Source organism: Limulus polyphemus, unplaced genomic scaffold (genome assembly GCF_000517525.1).
Source record: "Limulus polyphemus unplaced genomic scaffold, Limulus_polyphemus-2.1.2 Scaffold1737, whole genome shotgun sequence".
Taxonomy (NCBI): Eukaryota; Metazoa; Arthropoda; class Merostomata; order Xiphosura; family Limulidae; genus Limulus; species Limulus polyphemus.
In genome coordinates, this window is record NW_013667347.1 from 107,020 (window position 1) to 128,020 (window position 21,001).

Sequence of the window (21,001 nt, forward strand, 5' to 3'; positions counted from 1 at the left end):
CTGTCTGATTATCAAGATTTTCTTGTATCACCCTCCCTTGACAAATAGAAAAATATAAGAAAAATGAATTGTTCGAAATTGCCAAAGTTTTGGAACTAGAAGTTAAAAGATCAATGAGAAAAACGAACTAAAAAGCATATTATCGAAATACTAGTCGATGATGATTTGTTGCCTGAGGAAGCATTAGAGGAATACTCTAGTGTTCCTACTAGACAATCGGGGTTGAGTGATAAAGATAAATTAGAGATCCATCTAAAACTCAAGCTCGAACAAGCTCATATCGAAGCCAAAAAGGAGAAAGAGCAAGCTCAAATTGAAGCCGAGAAGGAACAAGCTCGTATTGAAGCTGAAAGAGAAAGTAAATGTCTTGAGGCCGAAAAAGCTCATATTGAAGCCAAAAAAGAAATTAGGCTGAAAGAAATGGAAATTAGACTCAATACTGATTGACCAAGGCAAAATGACAACTTTGAACTTTATCGATATGTTAAAGTACCACCATTTAACAAAAATGAAGTTGATAAATATTTCCAACATTTTGAGAAGGTTGCCCAAACCATGGAATGGCCCACTGAAAATTGGTCATTATTATTACAAAGTGTCTTAATTGGTAAAGCACAAGAAGCTTATGCCACTCTTTCTTTAGAATGTTGTACGAATTATGTTAAGGTTAAAGCAGCTATTCTCAAAGCATACGAGTTTGTACCAGAGGCTTATTGCCAAAAGTTTCAAGGTTATCGCAAACAAGATAATCAAACTCATATGGAATTTGCCCACAAAAAATAGGTTTATTTTGATCAATGGTGTAATTCTATGCATATTGGCAACAATTTTGACAAACTAAGACAATTATGCCTAATTGAGGAATTTAAACGTTGTGCACGTGATGACCTCGAAACTTACTTAGATGAAAAGAAAGTTGAAACACTACAGGAAGCAGCTGCTCTTTCTGATGAGTATACTTTAAAACATAAAACCACTTTTCATAAAAAGAAATTCCTACAAAATCTAAACAAAAACCTGTATCTGTTCATTCCACTAAAGTCTGAATGAATCGTATTCCTATTTATTTCACAGTTCATTCTCTTGGTATAAACATGCACTTGGATAGATGTAGTTGTTTCACTTCATAAACCTTAATAAAAGGACTTACATGCTTGTTAATGGCTTGACATGTTCATAAATACTAGACATATGGGTTGTACCAATTTTAATTAAGTGTGTTAAGTGTTTTATTCATCAGTAATACTTCTTAACAATTGGTGAGCACTTGCACAAATTCTAACACTCACTTCATCCAGCTGTGATGTGTATGTCAAACAGGAAGAATGGTTTCATTTGAAATGAAAAATACTGAAATTATTTAACTCAAAGTAGTAGTAAGACAAGAATTGGAACTTTTGTTTTTTGAATAACTTATAGTTATCACAGAAATAAATTAAAAATTATCTTTATTGTAATATTTTGCATTATTGAATTGGAGTTTCCATTATTTCTGTCATAACATCAAGCATGAAGGAGCATCATCAGTTGTTATCTGTATGAGAGACTTTCCTCAGTGGCATCACTTGTGTTATTAGTAAATGTGGTAAAATATTCTAACCATAACATAGATGGTGTATGTATGTATTCAAGTAAATTTCCTCACCCACCAGTTTGTATGCATTGTTTATAGATTTGCAATTGTAGATTAGAGTATAATAGGACTACTATTTTAGAAAATCAAGAAAAAACAAAAATATAATGTATAAGAAAGAAGAAAAAACTAAATTATCATTTATAACATTGGTCAGCAAGTCATTTTCATCAGATACAATTATAGGTAGCCTAGATAGCTCTTGGGATGCTGATTCCAAATATGTTTTTGGTTTTCCTCTAGCATGTCAAGTTTTCATGATGAGACCGATCAAATTTCAATGGTTATTGTCTTAATTATAATATAAGTTGTTGCACATTTCTTTCTTCAGAAGTGGATACTGTATAAATTTAACCAAGTGTATGATGTGTCTAACATTTATGAGAATTATACTGAAAAATGAATAAAATTGTAACATTAACTAGCCTAATGTATGATTATTACCTAAATTGTTCTGAAATTAACACCAGTCATTTTTCGATAACTAGATGTGCTAGAAGAATGCCAAAAACAAATTTGGAATTAGCATGCAAAACTGGTATAGAAAAGTTTTGGTTTGGAAAAAAAAAGTTCGATTTTGTCAACCAGTTTAATTAAGTTTGTGTTGTACGATATGGGTACTGATTTGAAATATTTTGTTCACACATTCTTCACAAATATGCTGTTCCTTAACATCTTTGTTTTACTGAACCTGAAAATATTACTCTTTGTATAATTGTTAGAAAATGAGTAAAAATTCAATTATATTAAAACAATTATATGAAACCCAGTAGCAATGTCAAGTATTTCAAATGGGTCTTTCAGGTAATTTTTTTTATAGTGTTAGTTATGAGTAGTGTAGAGAATGTTCATGGAAACCTAATCTTTGATTCTTCAGCAAATCCAGATGGAGATAAAGAAGAGGACTTCCGTCAACCATTATATAAGAATGTGGAAATAAAAGGTGTAACAGTAAGAATGAAATGGTGTATGACCTGTCAGTTTTATCGTCCACCAAGATGTTCACATTGTAGTGTATGTAACAGTTGTATAGAGGTAAGTGTAGGTGTTCCAAAAATCAATCTAGCAATACTTCAGAAATATGTAGGATCAAAGCTTGATAAATCACAGTTACAAAAATCTTCTACACCAGATATAAATATTTTGGTGTTGGTTTACTACAACTACTATATGTTCTTTTTATGGTTTTTTAAAACACTTTTTTGTGTAATTTATTATTTTTTTTTCAAAATTGATTTTTTCATCTATTAAAAGGGCAAAAAATATACAAGAGCAGTTTAAAAATACAAAGCACTGAATTTTTTTTTTCAGAAAACATTTTTGTATGACAAATTGTTGTTGCAAGGAAATTTTATACCTAAAGTAATAGAATCATCTTTTTTTTAAATATCAAAACTATCATTGTGTGATGCACATTTTTGCATATTATTGAAATATTTCAAGATCTGGCAATTGTGGTAGTTTCTTTTAGTTTATTTTTTACTGAAGTTTTAAAATATTTGAGCCTAATAAATATAAAAGCTGATTTTATAGTTTATGTTGTTTTAAAAATTCAGTGCCAAATATAACAAAGATGTGAATATGCTTCAAAGCTTAGTAGTTTAATATCAGTTTTAAGATAATGAAAAGCAATCAGTCTTTTTTCTACAAATATTTATTTTCCACAATTACAGTGTATATATATGCTCGGTAAATATATGTACATGTTAAATATTTTTATATTTGCTTTCAGATTTTTGACCATCATTGCCCTTGGGTCAACAACTGTATAGGGAAAAGAAATTATCGATACTTCTTCCTTTTTCTACTTTTTCTCAGTGTCCACATCATTTCCATCCTTTCCATGTGCATTATTTTCATCCTAGATCATAAAGATCAGTTGACTGATCCTGCATCCATTGTCACGTATCCTTTAATGCTTTACCAAACACGTTTAAATTGTAAGTGATTTTGTTTCCCACATTTAAATTGTTGGTTTAATGTATTCCTAAGTATGATCATTTGATTTTTTAAACATAATAATTCACGCTAAATGTTTTGATTTTATCACATACAATACATGCAAAAAGTACTGCCTTACTGGATGTGGGACAGAAAGTGAAGGTATGACAAGAGTGCATTAATATTAGATGCTTTTGCCATAAACTTGTTAATTACTGATGTGGATGCATGCATAGTTGGAATTAATAACTATCTTTACCTTCTGGTGATAGCTGCATTTCACACCAAGTACATCCTTGCTGCTAAATGAAATTTTATTTTCATAGTTGGTGGACAATGAACTGAAACCAGAATGCCATTATTATACTCTTTAACATGGGAGAAAAGTATTAATAATATAACTTCACAGTGAGTGATATTTATATGAGAAATATTTTAAAAAAAAGTTAAATAAACCGATAAAGACCAGTGTTTTTTACAGTTATTAACCATAACATTATCAATAATGCTGCAAGTTCTTGTGCTTTTTCTATGCATATTTTGAGTCCTTAACCAATTAAAGTTATTTTGTGAAACACAAATCACTACCTTAAAAGATTCAATATTTGTTCACACTTAAAATAAATTAGATTTTATAATCTACTAAACTAATTTTTGTGGCATTTTCAATGAAGATCTACAATTTTAGTTTTATTAATTTCAAAACTTGGGAATTTTATTGCATTAACAAATTGCATTCTCTTGTAGTATTATATAAAAAAATATTTTAGTGGTGAAAAAATATATTACAGCATAAAATATATATCATTGCAGCGTTTGAAATAAGAATTATATGTGTAATAGTGAAAATTTCCTAAGCTTCATATGATATATAGCTTCAATAAAACCACCTTAAATTATTTAGGATGAATGATATTTTACACAGACATTTGATCCCTAATACAAATTAAAAAAATATTTATTATTATGAATACTTAAGTGAATTATACTTGACTTAAAATGTGCAATGTATACTGAAAAATGCTCATCATACAAAAAGAACATGATTTTTAGTCTCATATGTGTGCTGACCACAACTTAGTTTAGTTAAACATTCTGCATTTTTAATTTTCACAGCTGATTTTGTCATTTGTAAACTTAATTGTATTTTTAACTGAATGTATATGTTAGCGTGTATATTGTGTTGTAAGTTAATTTTCTAAAAATTATTATAACACATCAATAGGTGCATTTCTGTAATTAAATTTACAGTACTGATGAAAGAGAATACAATTGGGAAAATTTCATTTGATGGGAAATAACAATAATGCAGTAATAAATTTATTTATATAATTTCTATGAAATTTTTTAATTGTACAAAATGTTTATCACATTTAAGCAAATAAAAAAGGCAGCTTGGTTCATGCTGTGGCTAACTTAGTTGCTTGAAAAAATTTGAAACTTAAAAACAATCTTCCTGATTAAATTTGCCCAAAAATATTTATTTTACTAATTCAGGAATTATTTACAAACATAGCTACCAAGAAAATCAAAAAATGCAAGGCAAAATATAATTGAAGTAGGAGAACCATTAATGGACTATGCAGAACTTTCTTTTCTTTTTGTAACTTTCATTCACTTTAGTATTTAAGAGTACTTACAACACATGAAAGACCCATTCCAAATAAAAATCTGCATATTTTTACACTTATAAAAATTAAGATCATATGTAAATTTATCACTTATATAAATATATCAAAAATCTTGAGCATTGCCTACTTTTTTATTGCTGATTATATAACTTGTGGTTACACATTACCAATTAGAAGAACACAAATGAAAATATTCATAGTCTCAAATAATGCATTGCGCTTAAATTTAACTTTTTATGTTTCAGAAAAGTGAATATGGATGAAGCATTATTAACCTCTTTGAGAATATCATCAATCACAACATTATATGAATTGTAGATTAATATACACATTATATATGTGCTATGATTATATGAACATGTCATATTATGGGCACTTTAATGCCCATAATAGATAACAAGAACCACAATTTTAAATGTATAGCTTATTTTGCTTAAACAAAAATAGGTTCTGCTATAGTACTGTATATTTAGTTCATTTGGTCTTGTTTTTTCATATGGTTTTTTACATAGTTTCTGAGAGAAGGCTTGTTATTAACTATAGGAAGTTGGCAGTCTATTTAGTTTTTAAGGTTAATGCAATTGTATTTATGTTAGTGACATTGCCATTGTTTCATACTCTCTCTTGAGGGAGAAGCATTTGTGTGAGAGCTTCTGCCAGAAAGTTTTGAAGTAATTAGATTAAATTTTTTAGTTTATGAAAGATAATTGACTTAGTGATCAGACACCTAGTGTTTCTGGAGCACTAGCTATTTTCTTAAGTCAGGTACATACTTTTTTAGTAAAGCAATGTGTTAATTCATCATGACAGTACTAAGCCTTTAAAAGAAAGTTGGTATAAATTAATGTTTTTAATGTTCAATCCAAGAAAATTGGTTGGAATATAACATACCTTGCCTTTTATAGGATAATATGCAAGGAGTGTGTTAAATTGGTTGGAATCAGATCAGATGCATGTTTTATGAAAGTATAAGAGCAGAAATGTTCCTTTTTTTACTAACTGTAAGTCTGATATCTTATTGTGTAAGTAATCCTTACCCTAATTCTAAATGAGTTGTATGAAATTGATGAAAATTACACTTCAAATTAATCTAATTAACACCACAACAGTTGTTCTTTTTCTATGTTTTCAACCACTGCTATTTTTGTCTTCTCCAAGCCAGCCTGATGAGTCCTGATATTGAGTTTAAAACCTTGTAGGTATTGGATATGGCAGATATTGTATGATTGACAGATTTTTATACATTCTTCTTTACTTTCACTCAGAATTTTTTATAATTACTAATGTAGTCTTCTCCCATTAACATTGTGGTTGCTTGACCTGCTTCATGAACATCAAGATTAACTTGCCTGAATGATGAGTAAACTTAATTAAAAAAGTAATAATGATAAATAATTGATGTTAAAATAGAATGAATATTATGTTATTAACCATTGCCCTACCTCTGTTTTGTATATGACTTACATAAAATTGATAAAAATTACACTTCACTAACTTAATCTATTTAACACCATAATAGGTTTTGTTCATGCAGTTTGATACTATAATTAGCATCTCACATTTGAACCATTACTGTGTCTGTTGAATCATAACCAGCCTTGTGAGCCCTGGTATTGGGCAAAAGGCCTTGTCAGTACTTTATGTTGCAGATATATTGTGGTTAACATGTTATACATTCTTCTTTACTTTCACTCATAAGGTCTTAGAATTGTAGTTTAGGTGCTTTTCTTGTTGATAATGATTAAGATCTTTAACTTATAACCAAAATTATTAATTTTTTTACAGTTTATATTTGAAGACGATTCAACATGATGAATTGAACAGATTAAATGTCTTCAATAGTAATAAAATTTTCTTCCTTCTTACACTAAACAAGAACAATATGCTATTTAACTAATGCTCGATTTCTGCTATATAAACCAGGCACTGATTTAAATTATATGATTGTTCATATAAATAAACACAAATTGTACTAATAAGAGAAAACAATGATTACAAAATGATGGAAACAAAGACATACAACATTCTAGTCAGTCTTCTCCTTACTGATGACTCCTCACTTATAATTTAAGTGTAATTCTTCTTTAGTGAAATATATGAACAAATTTAAGCCAAAGTAAAACTGGAACATTTCTGTTTTTACATCTTATTGAAAAACACACCCAACATGATTCCAGTTTTATCTTCAGTAAATATTTATTGAAGTTTAACAAATATATAAATATTTTAACTCTTACAGAATTTATATTGTATGAAATGAAGTTTGAAGAAAGAATGTTCAGTTTAGTCTATAATCTACTATGAAATAAGAAATGGAGGTACACAGTGATTCCTTGGCAATTTGTTTTGTGCTTTACACAAAGAAACACATGCTTGAAAATTAAGAAAGAAAATAATACTGTTAATTAGAATATTTTTAAAATTTTCTGTTTCAGTTTTTTAGATAAAAAAAATCATAAAAATCTTTAACAAACTTGTGAATTCCTGTACATAACAATATACATGTGTAATGATAAAGCATGATTTTTGCAAGCTTTTAAAAATATAAGGATGTAATTGTAATAGAAGTTATTCATGAATGTCTGTTCTTTTAGCAATATATTATGAAGCTAAGCTTTTATCAGTTTTTTCCAAATATCTGTAAGCCATATCAGATTAAACAGTTTAAAAGAACAGAAAAGAAGCTTTATTATGTGTTTATATCACTATTTTATGATTTCTCAAAGCTGAGATAAGGCAATTATAACACACCACTACAACCAAGTTTGAGAAATATTGATTGGTTAAAACTTGTGTTGAAGTTACAAGGTCTAACTGATTTTTTTTTTCACAACTATTATGACTTTCATCATAGGGGCCTACAAATACTGTATTACGCTTAAAAAAAAAGAAAAAGAAACAATTTTGTTTGGAGTGCCTAAAGTCAACCCAAAATCACAATCGGAAAATTTTTTTTGCTTACATGTAAAGTTTAAATAAGTAAAACTTTTTCATTGAATGAATTTCAATTTTAAGTATTTTTTTCTTTTAATATGTAGAAGTGATCATAAGTTTACTTTCTTTAATTTGTTTAATTCAGTGGTAAAAATTTTGCCCTCTGTGCAGAATGCACCCATTTGGGTGTGTCTGAGTTAAGAGATGTTCTTTGATATAGCAAATCTTAATGCTCAAAGAATTTCTGTTGTTTAGATATATTACCCACAGATGTTATTTAGTGATTTAATTTATGAGGCTTTTGAGTGTTTTTTTTTTGTTTGTTGTTGTTAATTCTCTTTATCATGATTTCTTTAAGGTTTAGTGTAAGAGTTTCTGGTAAACAAAAGTTTGGTGTAGACATTTGTTTTAAGAAATATGTAAATTTGTGTAAAATATAAACCAACCAGAATGTCTAAGATTAAAGTTTCTGTTTATGAATCAAACAAGCAATATTTTTTTTAAAGTGTTAGCTTTAAAAACAAAACACTACGGTTTGCTAGGCTTTTACTTAGCATCATTAAGTGGATACAATTGAATGATCAAACGAAACCATTATATGTTGTATAATCAAGAGCGATAATACATCATTAAGCAAGGTAGCAAAAATAGATTAAATACAAGTGTTAAATAAGGGAAAATCATAATAAAAATTCTGTGTCCACAATGTAGAAAATTTCACAAATGTAACCTCATAGAAAACATCACTATGTTGAATGTTAGCATCAGCAAGTAAACCTCCTTCCATATAGGCCATATGTGTATTAAAAAAACAGTGGCATCTTGAAAAAACATGTTAAAAGTAGCACAAATTCATATTACACTCAAAGTAATTTAAAATTGTTAGAGAGTAATAATCTGGGTTGGGGGGGGGGGGTATTGTGTTAGTTAGTCAGTTACTTTCAAACTAGCATTGAATATGTCTTGAAAAAAAAAAATTAATACTATCTGATAGATTCCAGTAGCAAGTTCTGTGTCCAGAAACGTTATTCTGTTCCTTGTTAAGTATTTGGGTTACTAATGTCAAAACTCAAATCAAAAAGATAGCAGACTGAATTGAAGCACACAGTCGTCTAGATTTATTTACTCTCTTTTTTGCATTGTAAGAAATTTGTTGTCCAGAATCTTAAAAGCCAAGAGAGGTATGCTGAAAATAATGAGAAACTTGGCAAAATTATATTGTTTTGGATTTTAGGTTTTCATTCAACGATGTTTAATAATAGCTTCTGTGGAAAGATTAAGGCTAATTTATTTCTAGGTAAATTAAGCAGAAATTTGAATAAGTATAAAATTGATGATGACTACATGCAGAAACATAAGAAGTTATAATAATGAACAAGAAGATAAACTTTTGCTTCGCATTGGATGTATGTACTAAAATTGACTACTGAAACATCATTTAGGGGAGAGAGAAAAAATGGATATAAACGGGATTGAATCCTTGACTTCCCACAAAAGGAATATGTGCTGTGCCAAAAGAGCCAAAGTCCAAAGATCTTTTTTCTCATATGCAGGATTATTAAAAGGGATACTATATATATGAGAAGTGTATATGTTTCACATAGATAAATTCTTTAAATAATGCTGTCGTTGTATTATGTAGTTGGATATTAAGGAAAAAAACTACCAAGCAGAATATCTAGTTGTTGTGTTTAGGTTTTAAGTAAAGAAATGTAAAAACATGGAATTCATGATGACGAGGAACTCACTTGAAAAAAAAATATATATATATAGTAGAGACAGCTGATGTGGTTATAGAAAACTTTTATTTGGAAAGCATAAAACAAATAACCATGTTTCGACCTTAAGTCATCAAGTTGAGCAATAAAAGTTTTTCTATACCCATATCAGCAGTCTTTACTATAAAACGTGGAATGATTATAAACAAAATATATCGGTACACAACATTTTGTGTATATGCACCTCGTGTTTGCAGAAAATCACCATCTTTGACTAAGATATTGAGATTTTGTTCTTGATAAAGCGACATTATGAAATAGTGAATTTTAAAATTATGGTATCAAGAAGTGTAAAGCCCAACTGTTTTCATGTGTTTTTGTAAATTTTGTTTGTGTAGATGGGTCTAAATTGCATTTGTATATCATCTGAAGCCTGTATTATTTGCTTTTATGCAATGTGTTAGCTGTACACTTTCGAAAATGAAGTTGTGGCAGTGGCTATTAAGGTTAATTGCCATATATTATATAGCTGATAAACTCGTGCTTTGCCTACCAAGCATATTTGAACTTTAGGTTTAATTATTGATATTTTGGCAACTGTTGGAATTTGTATTGGGATTTAATGGTATTGCGTTGCTTAATAAGCCACGGAAAAAAAAAAGAATTAACTAAATGTGTCCTTGAGCTTTGTTTATGTTAATGAAGTAATTGCCTTTAATACAGTTGAAGACTGTTGAAAAACACAAAACATTTTTATTTACAAAAACAGATAGTTTGAACGTTTCGGAATACACTTATTCCATCTTCAATGAAATCTAATAATAGTGTTAGAGATATTTATTAAATACTATAGTATCATTAATCAAAAATTTACTTAGATATTATGTAAAGTGGTAAATGGAAGAAAAAAAAAACGTTTTACAAATGCATCATAAGTTGCAGGAGACAATTATAACTATTCTTAAGAAACAGTTGAGTTCCAAGTGCTTAAAGTTAGAATAATTTTAGGTCTAAAGAGGTTTTTAAGTTATTGGGAGTAGGGCAGTCTTCAGCTTTGAGTCAACTTTTTGTAATATAGAGTTCAAGGTCTGAAAATCCTGCAGTAATAACAGAGAAATAGTTATATAAAATATTGTGACCTGTGGTTTCAACATGTGAACAAGTGGAAAAGTGGCTAGGTATAAATAATGGACAATCTATGTGTATGATACGTCTAAATGTTCACAGACCTGTCTTTAATTAGTGATTTGTTTTGCCAGTGTATGTGACCTTACAGTCACAACATGTATACATGAGCCATGAACATATAAGTTTAAGTATTTTATTTTTATATTGAAATAAGTATTTAAGGTGGAGGCTAGGTTTGTATATTAGTCTGAACTCAATTTGAGGTTAGAAGTTTTTTTCATTATTATTAAAGAGGAGATTTTTTGTTTGTTTGTGAGCCCATAAAAGGAAAGCAGTAATATCTAAGTAAAATAGTGATTAATAGTAATATAGCATTTGTTAATAAATATCTTTGTAACACTATTTTCAGATTTCACTGAAGATGGAATAAGTGTATTCTGAAATGTTTGGACCTCGTAAATAAAAATGTTTTGTGTTTTTGTCAACTGTCTTCATCTTTATTATTAAATTTCGTTTTCCCCATCAAAACTGTCTTTAAAGATAGTGTTATAAATGTCGTAGTTTTGCACTTTTATAGAACAATGTGCATTATATGTCATTCATTTTTGCATTGATATAAACGTAAAAGTACATTTAGCCAATCGGAATATTTGGCTTCCATGTGAGCTAGGACGCATGGACTGACTGACAGAATACTCCTTTAATTACATAGATATTTGAAAAGCTTAAAAGATGAAAACATTTTCTTAGATTTATCAAGTTTAACCCTGCTCAAACTGGTGAGCACCTTTCAAGGGTCAAATGCACACCTGTGTATCAAATTTCAAAATTTGAATACAAATAATTGTAACAATTTCAACAATTGTTACTACAAAATACTTTTGAATTCATATTTTGTCGTTTTGTAACATTTATTTGGAGTTGCCTGTAAACAATGCACTTACCAACTAAAAAAATATATTCCTTCATTCTAAAGCATAGGTTTATACTTGCTGAGAAATCATCATCCTCTGAGATTATGATTCTCAAGGTTTTGTTTCTCACATATTTTTCTTCTCTGATTTTATTAGTACAGCCTAATGTATCCACTTATTTATGACCTCGTGGATCTAGAAATTTTTACAGTTTCTTTAGACATTTTTTTCATTCTGAAAATGTTTTTGTGTTAAATTATATTTGTCTGAAAACTATGGAAGTGCTCTTCTTTTAGAGAAATTATGTAAGTTTAATTAGGTTTAGAGAGAAGAGTAGGCTACAGCAAGATATCCCAAAGACTCAAAAATGTGATTCAGTTCTGTATTTACTGATTTAGTCCATGGGATAGGTGGTCAAAAGTGGGGTCACCAGTACCATATTAGTGGTAAAGCTGGGACTATTATCAGAGCTTTTCATTTTTGTATCATAGACATCCTGGTAATGCAGCATTCACTTTATCTGACACTTTATTTTCAGTGTGCTATTGAATTAAAATGAGCTTCAACTGGGTTTTTTAAAAATAGGGTATTCAATATCCCACTATTTTCTCATAAAATATTTCACATTAATGTGTCAAATACATTTCCTATTGTCCCATTTGTCATTGTGTATTTGCTAAAAACAGTTTTTACATGAGTCATATGATGTGTATTTTACAGACCAGAAATGTAAATTACAGACTTAATAATATAATTCTTTAGCAGAACAAAATATTCAGCTTCTCTTATGTTCAAATAAATTGTAATAAGACTGAAAAATAAATCTTTATCAATGCAGCTTCATATATTATTCAGAATGGAAGAATAAAGTTAAGTTTGGCTGACTCCCCAAACGTGCTAACCCGTTTTACTGACTCACGTTTTTGTTTTCTAGGAACAATCTGTTTAAAACCTAATCCAAAAACACTTTTTCAAATAACAATTGCTCACCAATGGCACAGTGGTATGTCTGCGGACTTACAACTCTACAAACTGGGTTTCAAAACCCATGGTGGGCAGAGCACAGATAGTCCCTTGTGTAGCTTTGTGCTTTACTACAAACAGTAACAACAACAACAAACAACAATTTGGAAATATATAATGTATTATCAACCAAAAGTTTTGTTGGATGGTTTTTAGAATTAGTCTAATGTATAAAATATAGACTAGAGCTCTAGGAATAAAATAATAATATATACTTGTTTTTTACCATTTTTTGAACTTTGTTTGAACTTTCTTATTAGAATAGGCCACAATATTCAACTATAGAAAGAAGCTAAGAAAATGCAGACTCGATATTTACTTATGTTGAACAAAAGATTTTCATAAAATCTAGGATAAATGTGAGCTAATGATTCTTGATATCTTCTATAATTTTGTCTTTTCTCTTACATATGTAGAATATAAATAACCATGTAAAAATCTGTTTACAAGGAATGGGCAATACCAAACTTTTCCAAGCAAACAAAAACATCAGCTTGCATTATACATTACAGCACAGACAAGGACCAGCTTTTAATTTAATACCCAGCTCCATTGAATCATGGCAAACATTTTTGTCCACAGCAGAAATTTGGAACCATATACCCTTGTTGGATGTCACAAAAAAACTGTAAAAATGAAATACCAACATACAGTACCACCAACAATGTTGAAGTATATTTACCATGGAGAAAGATTTAGAAGTGCATAAAAAGAACAAGGAAACTTGTTGACCATTAAGATCAAGTGTGTGAAACCTTTCAATAATTTATTAACTATGCAGTTACTTAATGTTTCATTTTATGTTCTTTCTTTAATGATTTTGTAAAATAAATGGATGTTTTAAAATCCATCACAAAGATAAATCCTTTCACAAAAAATTGTACAAGTATGTGGCTAATTAAGTATTCTTAAATGTTTTTCTTAGATACCACAAACACACTGAAATGCCAATGGTCTAGAGATTCTCCTCCCCAAAATGTCTTTATTCTGTCAAACAGATTATGGATATAAAAATGGTGTTAAAAAAAATAAAAAAAAAAGGTGTGACATCAGTCATAGAATTTCAGAAACAAAGCATTCAAATGTCTAACATATCTTGAATAATTATTATTTGCATGCTAATGAAGCTCATTACCATCATTCTTGCTATAAATAATTTGCTCCTCAGTGGCATAGCGGTATGTCTGTGGACTTATACTGCTAGAAACTGGATTTCAATATCTATATTGGGCAGAACACAGATAGCCCTTTGTGAGCTTTGTGCTTAATAACAAATAACAACAGCTATAAATAATGCACTAGAAATTGAAAAGAGAAAGTAGAAGCCTCAGTAGACAATTTCTGAATTGCTGAGAAAAATGCAAAAAGAAAACTGTTCCAATACACCAGACCTTAAGCCGTCAATAAAAAGAAACATATCACTATGATTAGCTAACAGAGTACCTGCTGGAAGAGGGCATCACTAGCATTCAAGAAAACACCAAGAAGCATCTACTACACTTATTAGAAGTCAACTTTGAAAATGCTATTCATATATTTTCTGATCAAAGGATAAAAAGGATAAAAGTTAGAAAAAGAGATCCAGTGATATAAAAGTGACTGAAAAGAATTACAGGCAAAGATCAATGATGTTGCAATGGCTCTGTGATCTGAAGTTAAGGAGCTAAAATCTAGTATGTAATGGGCACCTCAAAGATCAGAGCTCACAATGAATTTCATATTTATTCTAACATATCTCAAATAATTGCTGACAACATTGATAACCTGTAAATGCTGGAGTTTAAAATGCGGTAAACCCAAAGACTAGATCTGTTAGACAGGATAAAAATCACAATCACCCGAGGTTCCTATTTAACTTCAAAACATGTTTTTTATTGTTTGCTATTAAATCTTTAACAGGAAATGCCAAGTTGATCATTGTCCTTCATTAATTGAGACATGGTGTATCATACCTGAAAACTTTGGAGATGGACTGCATTTGTGCTGCAAAAAATGTCAGCAATTTCAATGCACAGTGTACTTCTTCATGATCTCATGTAAATATATGTACCAACAATGCTGGTTTATGACAGCATAGATAGACTAGAAGAGACTTTTAAGTAGAGCTGATACAACTTGCACAGTTAATGGAATTTTAGTCCAAGAGGGTTTTATTGAACCACTTCAGGAAATGCCAAAAGTGAGCATACAAAAATCCAAGTGCTAAAGCCTTGAAGCAGGACCCAGTATACAACCTGTAACCCTGGAGCAAGACCAAAACCTCTTATTCTCACATTTGAAGATGACAAACATGACCTAGTTTGGATTTTGATGCATATTTTGCAAAAACAGAAACAAACAATGAGCAACTAGACTGGGTTTGATATCATTGTGGGTAAAGACAAATTAGTTATAAAAGGTAACACTGGATATCTTCCATCAATTAATGCCCCACCAACATCCCCGTCAACCCTCCATGAAATGCTCTGTCAAACAATTTGCATTAAAAGGAAATTGGTATCAAAAGAACTGCCCTAATCTGTGATCAGGCAATATATGCTAAGGCTGTAGAAATAGCATGCAAATGCTCAGAAAATTTATGCCAATAGTTTTATATCTCGGTGCATTTCACACAACTTGCACACTTATGGTAATCATGGGCAAGCACTTTGGAGATGCAGGTATAAGAAATATCTCCATTGAGTCACGTGTGATAGCTGAAGGATCAGTAAGGAGCAAAATCAATGGCAAACAGAACAACAGGGTAGTTCCTTTCCATAAGCTCATGTTTGAAGCCTGCATGTGGTTTATATGTTTTGTATTTGCTGAATAGCTAGAGTTATATGATTCATCAAAATGACCAACAATTGATGCATTGTTGTCCTTGATGGTGACTTGCATGACAATTTGTCTCCAAGTTTTTTCAGAGAAGCCCTGGAAATCAAGAAGCTAATGGACACTAAGGTGCTTTTCCAAACTTACCATAAATGGGTCAGGATCAAAAACTAGTAGTATGTGTGAATCCTGGATGTCCTACATGGACCTCATTGAAATTTTACTTTATTTGGTGTGAACATCACGAGAAGGGAGCTATCTGTGGTATGATTCCTTCAGGCTTTGCCTCTGACCAAATATACTACTTGCCATTGTATCTCCAAAACATGCAGAGTTTAGAGAAGACTCATCCTGAGATCAATGAGTATCTGAATAAGGAGGCTTTTCAGTCCAAATTGTGTCATAAAACCAAATTGGGATTATTCTCATAGATCAAATAATAGAAGAAACAGCAAATAAAGACACAAGGTGGAATGAAGGGGTTTAGTACTCGTCTTGGAGGTGTGTCCTAGTACTACATAACTGCCAACTATAAGAGAACATACATTTGTCAGCTATGAGATATGGTAAATAACACAAAAGATCACCTTGCTCATCCCGATTTAAGACAAAGCAGAATCACAAGAGATGAGAAGGATGTAAAAGCCATTTTAGATATGTATGAAACTAACTGGAGGGACCCATTTGCCCAAGAAGAAAGTTATTTATGTAGTGTATCCACAGGTGCAGTTCCTTCACCAGGTATTATGTCAGACTGATTGAATGCTCAAAGAGAAGAAGCAAAAGCCTACTAAAAGTTCTTGAGAGACTGTCTGAATCTGGAACCAAAAGAATTCTTTGGATGACTACCCAGGCTAAGTCTCAAAACATATACTACCATGAATAAGAAAGCAGTGTCAGTCAAGAGAAGGGATGATGAATGTGGATCAAAATTTGTTTGCGAAAATGGCCATATTTGCTCTATCTCAACAACTTGACATGAAACATGTTATGAAGTATGAGCTGGAACCCTTTACCTGGTCACTTGATACAAGTGATGGCATGTTCAGGAAAACTAATAAGGCTTCATTAGCTACTGAGTTTGAAAAGTTAGCATTACTGGTAGAGGACATCCTTGAATCTGTGGTGTGTGTCATTGATAGAATGGGCCTAGTTAAGAAAACTATGAAACCTTCTCTGATCTGGCCAATTATTTGTTACCAAAAAGGATGAATAAAGGAAATTAAGTGAATGGATGTGGTCTTGATATGTACAAAGATAATTTAAGTAAGAATGTGGAGAGGGTAGAAAAGAGAGATGCATCCAATTCCATTTCAGTCAAATTCTATCAGGACACAAGATTCAACAGTGGCATAAGTTTCTTAAAGGATCAAAGAATATGTCAAATCTTATTAGCTTCCTGTGTAACAAATGGAAGAAGTTGAAATACAGAAAGAAACTGAGAGACAATACCCTGTTTTTAGCATGTGATGAAGAATGCTGGAAGATAACTGAGACCACACCATAAGATGTACCAGATTTGAGATGCAACCAAGAGGAGGCTGATGCACATCTCTTACTTCATGCAAGCCCTACATCTACCAGTGGAAGCTCTGATAGTATGCGAGGATACAGTTGTTATAGTTTTGAACATTACATCATGCAGCCACTTGCAGATACCATTATTCCAAAGCATACCTCCTCCCACATTACAGCTATTCCTTGACTGCTAGTGTTTCCTTCCTTTCCCATCTAAGCATTGATCTGAATTTTTCAAGCTAGCTTCAGTGTTTTATTCCCCACTTAATTGTTCTTGGCGATATCTGTCACGTGACACTCTCCACATACATCAATGCACCCTCTATCCTGGTACTGTATATAAGCACCTCATTCAAATAATAATATCACTTTTTCTTGATAAAGCATTCACTAATTGGATTCTCTGTACTACGACCCTTGGAGATACTTTAAGCAGTATTTTTGTTACCTTGTTTATTTTCATAAAACAAACATTGTCTGGCAAGCTCATATATGACATGAATTCCTTGTTTATTATTTCTGACACAGAGGCAAAACAAGGTCTCTCCTATCCCACCTCTGATATCTAGCATCAGTCAACAATTGGGGATGGGGGTGGAAACATATATTTGGTCCAGTGGTGCTTCCCCAGAGAACTCTGAGGCTGAATTTGAGGGCAATTCTGGAGAACATTTAGATTTGATTTTTCCTGTGCATTAGTTTATTTTGTTGGCTTCTAATAAGGCCACTTTGGGATCAGCTGCCTCTGGCTCCTTTTCTTCAGTTGGTCCATCAAGTGTGTGATGTTTTGGCTGAGAGGTCTGAGAGTGAATACTTAGGTTTCTTTCCATCCACTGATATTGCAGATCATGCAGAGAGGTTTACTGCTCAGTTTTGTGAAGGGACAGTTATGCCTTGTCTGCTACAGTTGTCAGAACTATGTGATTTAGCCTACCACTGCCAGGTAGAAGCATATTCAGACTCTTAAAGAATACACCTGCTCCAGGAAATTTGGGGTTCTCGAACAGAGTCTGTAGTCAACCTGAATACATCACAACAATCTAGGATTCATCTCACTCTATATACGGTGTTAAGGTATTTATTACCCATCCAATCTTTGTTGGAAGACTCTCAGGATCAACACATCCATTTGATGAGGAGTTAGGAACATTGTTAGCGTGCAGCTTGGTTCGATTGTCAGCTTCTGCATTCATACCAGCTGTTGTTAGTGTCTCAGTTTCCTTGACTCCTACAGGGGTCATAGTTCAACCCCTATTCAAGGGTCCTGACCATCAACATCTGCACCTTGGTCCATTGGTACTCAGAATAGATTCAGTCCATATCCAAGAGGTTCCTCCACTTGGTCGGAACATTGCCAACTGCAGCAGTAACCATAATATGCCTGTGGGGTCTTTTGGACATGTGGAAAACCTTAACCATGAATCCATGGGCATTACAAGTCCTTGAGTCAGGATTAATCATTCAGTTCACATCTTCACTACCATTATCCACCCAACCTGTATTGTTTCTGCCTCCCATAGATACTTGGATTTCAGAACTTCATTGTAGAGTTAACAGAGCTTTGTTGGTCTAGGGGGTTGTGGAGGGAGTCATGCCAGTTTTTCTGGGGTTTTGTTCCCATCTGGTTTTGTGCCCAAGAAGACACGATTGGCGTCCAGTCATCGATCTTTCTTGTCCATATCAATACCTATATCCTCCAAGGTTCACAATGGAGTCAGTCATTCCTTACTCTGTGTTTGCATTTTTTACTAGGATTGTGGATGTCCAAATTTGATGTCACCAACTTCTATATGCACGTTTCTATAGTGCCAGCATCCCGACACTATCTGCATTTTGTTCACAAGGGTCAGGCTGCAATTTAGGACTCTGCCCTTTGAACAGGCATCATCATCACATGTGTTCTCCTGAATCATATGAGTTTTTTTCTCCTCACTTCTTTTCCCTAGGCCTATGCATACACCATTCCATGGATGACTGGTTACTGCTGGCACCATCTCATCAATTGGTGAAATGTCATATCTGGATTCTACTTTCAGAAGCAACCAAGACAGGCTTCATTATCATTGCTGAGACAGCTATTCTCCCTCCAACATAACATATCATCAGTCTGGGTATCTTTTTCAACACTTATCACAGTCGGACTCAGCGAATTCTCATCCAGCTCCAAGCTATGGAACAAGCAGTCCAACTTATACTCACCTCTCCTCCCACTGCATGGATGGTTCTTTCTCTTTTGGGAATATGGGCATCACTTGAATCCCTCATTCCTTTGGGACAAGTGAACAAGAGATCCCTTCAGTGGTTTTTATACGACTAATGGATCATGAACAGCGATTCATTGGATTCTACAGTTTCCTTATTCAAGATCATTATCTTAAATCTCAAGGGGTGGTTAGATTGAAATATCATATCAACATTAAAAAAGTTAAAATGAAAGGAAGTGCTTTTTGTGTTTTTCAAAGTAGTGTTTCTCAACAAAATTTTTAAAATTTCACATTATAAAAAATTAAAATTAAAGTTTTTGATTTTTTAAAGCTAAAACTAGACATTATTTAGTTAGTTTTTACTAAGTTTTATGCAATTTGATTTAGTATATTCACTGTGAAAAGGAAAAATTTAAGGCGGTGTCAATGAAAAGGATACAGAGAGGGTTAATTAGAAATGTTTCAAAATATTTTCAAAGTATGAAATCTATAAGACTGGCATGGTTATAATATATCATTCGATTTGTCTTTTGACAAAATCACATATTGAAAGTGAATTAAAATGAGTAATATGTTTTTAAAGCAAAAATGAAAAATATCTTCCTTAAATGTTTTTTAGATTTGTTGTTATTGGAATAATTTTCCTGGTGTTCATCCCCATTTTGGGTTTAACAGGATTTCATTTTGTGCTAGTATCCCGTGGAAGGACTACTAATGAACAGGTAATGTTATTGTGTGTCTTCTACAGCAGCTAAGAGTTTCAAAATTTGGGAATAAGGTTTTCGTTTTTTAGCATTATTTTTTAACAATCTAAAAAGAGTAAAGAAACATGATTTGACAACTACCTTAAAATATACATGCTTGTTTAAAAATGTCAAAGTTTTGTCTGCTTGAGAGAAACTGATTTACAACTTGTTTTTTACACCAAAAGTCATAAAGCAAATTTGAATAGTTTTCCTGCTGTTAATATAGCTAGGCTAATATAGGGTAAAGCTGTAGTATTCGACTAATTATAGAATGATATATGTTATCCAATGTCTAAATTTGATTCTTTCTTCAGTTCATAAAATATTTCACCAGACTGTTGATAATACATAATAACCACTGGGTATAGAAAAAACATTGTGTGAATGTGTACGTGTGTAGATGAATTTTGCAAATCAAGCGAGTCAACCATATGAGCAAACAATAAAAAGGAGTATAAAACAAAGTAAATAAATAAAAAAGATGAACTCAAGCAAGCTCTTCAACAAATAAAAATAATGAAAAACTCACTTCTAGAGTATTTTTCAAACTTCTGACCATAACATTACAGTGTAGCTTAGGAAAAGTTAGGTATGCATGTCTGGCTAGATTTTGAAATAGGGAAATTGATGGCAAAAAAATCATATTAAGTAAATTGGTATTCAGACTTAAGTACTGATGGGTCATGGAAGTCGTTATTCAAATTTTCAATTAAATTTACACTGGAGGTATTGTAATTAGTTTGTAATATTCTTAATACAAGTAATGATTTATAAAATTCTACCATGTATCATAACTC

General features: G+C 31.5%; 1 protein-coding gene across 2 annotated transcripts in view; it reads left to right on the forward strand.

The window, feature by feature from the left end:
* The window catches only part of LOC106464763 (palmitoyltransferase ZDHHC5-like), a 125,709-nt gene that overhangs the window by 102,030 nt on the left and 2,678 nt on the right, over positions 1-21,001 (forward strand). For both annotated transcript variants that reach the window (XM_013924921.2, XM_022392565.1), the window contains 3 exons: positions 2,511-2,668; positions 3,366-3,538; positions 20,078-20,180. In XM_013924921.2, the coding sequence (XP_013780375.1) occupies positions 2,511-2,668; positions 3,366-3,538; positions 20,078-20,180 (434 nt within the window). The remainder of the gene's footprint in view (positions 1-2,510; positions 2,669-3,365; positions 3,539-20,077; positions 20,181-21,001) is intronic.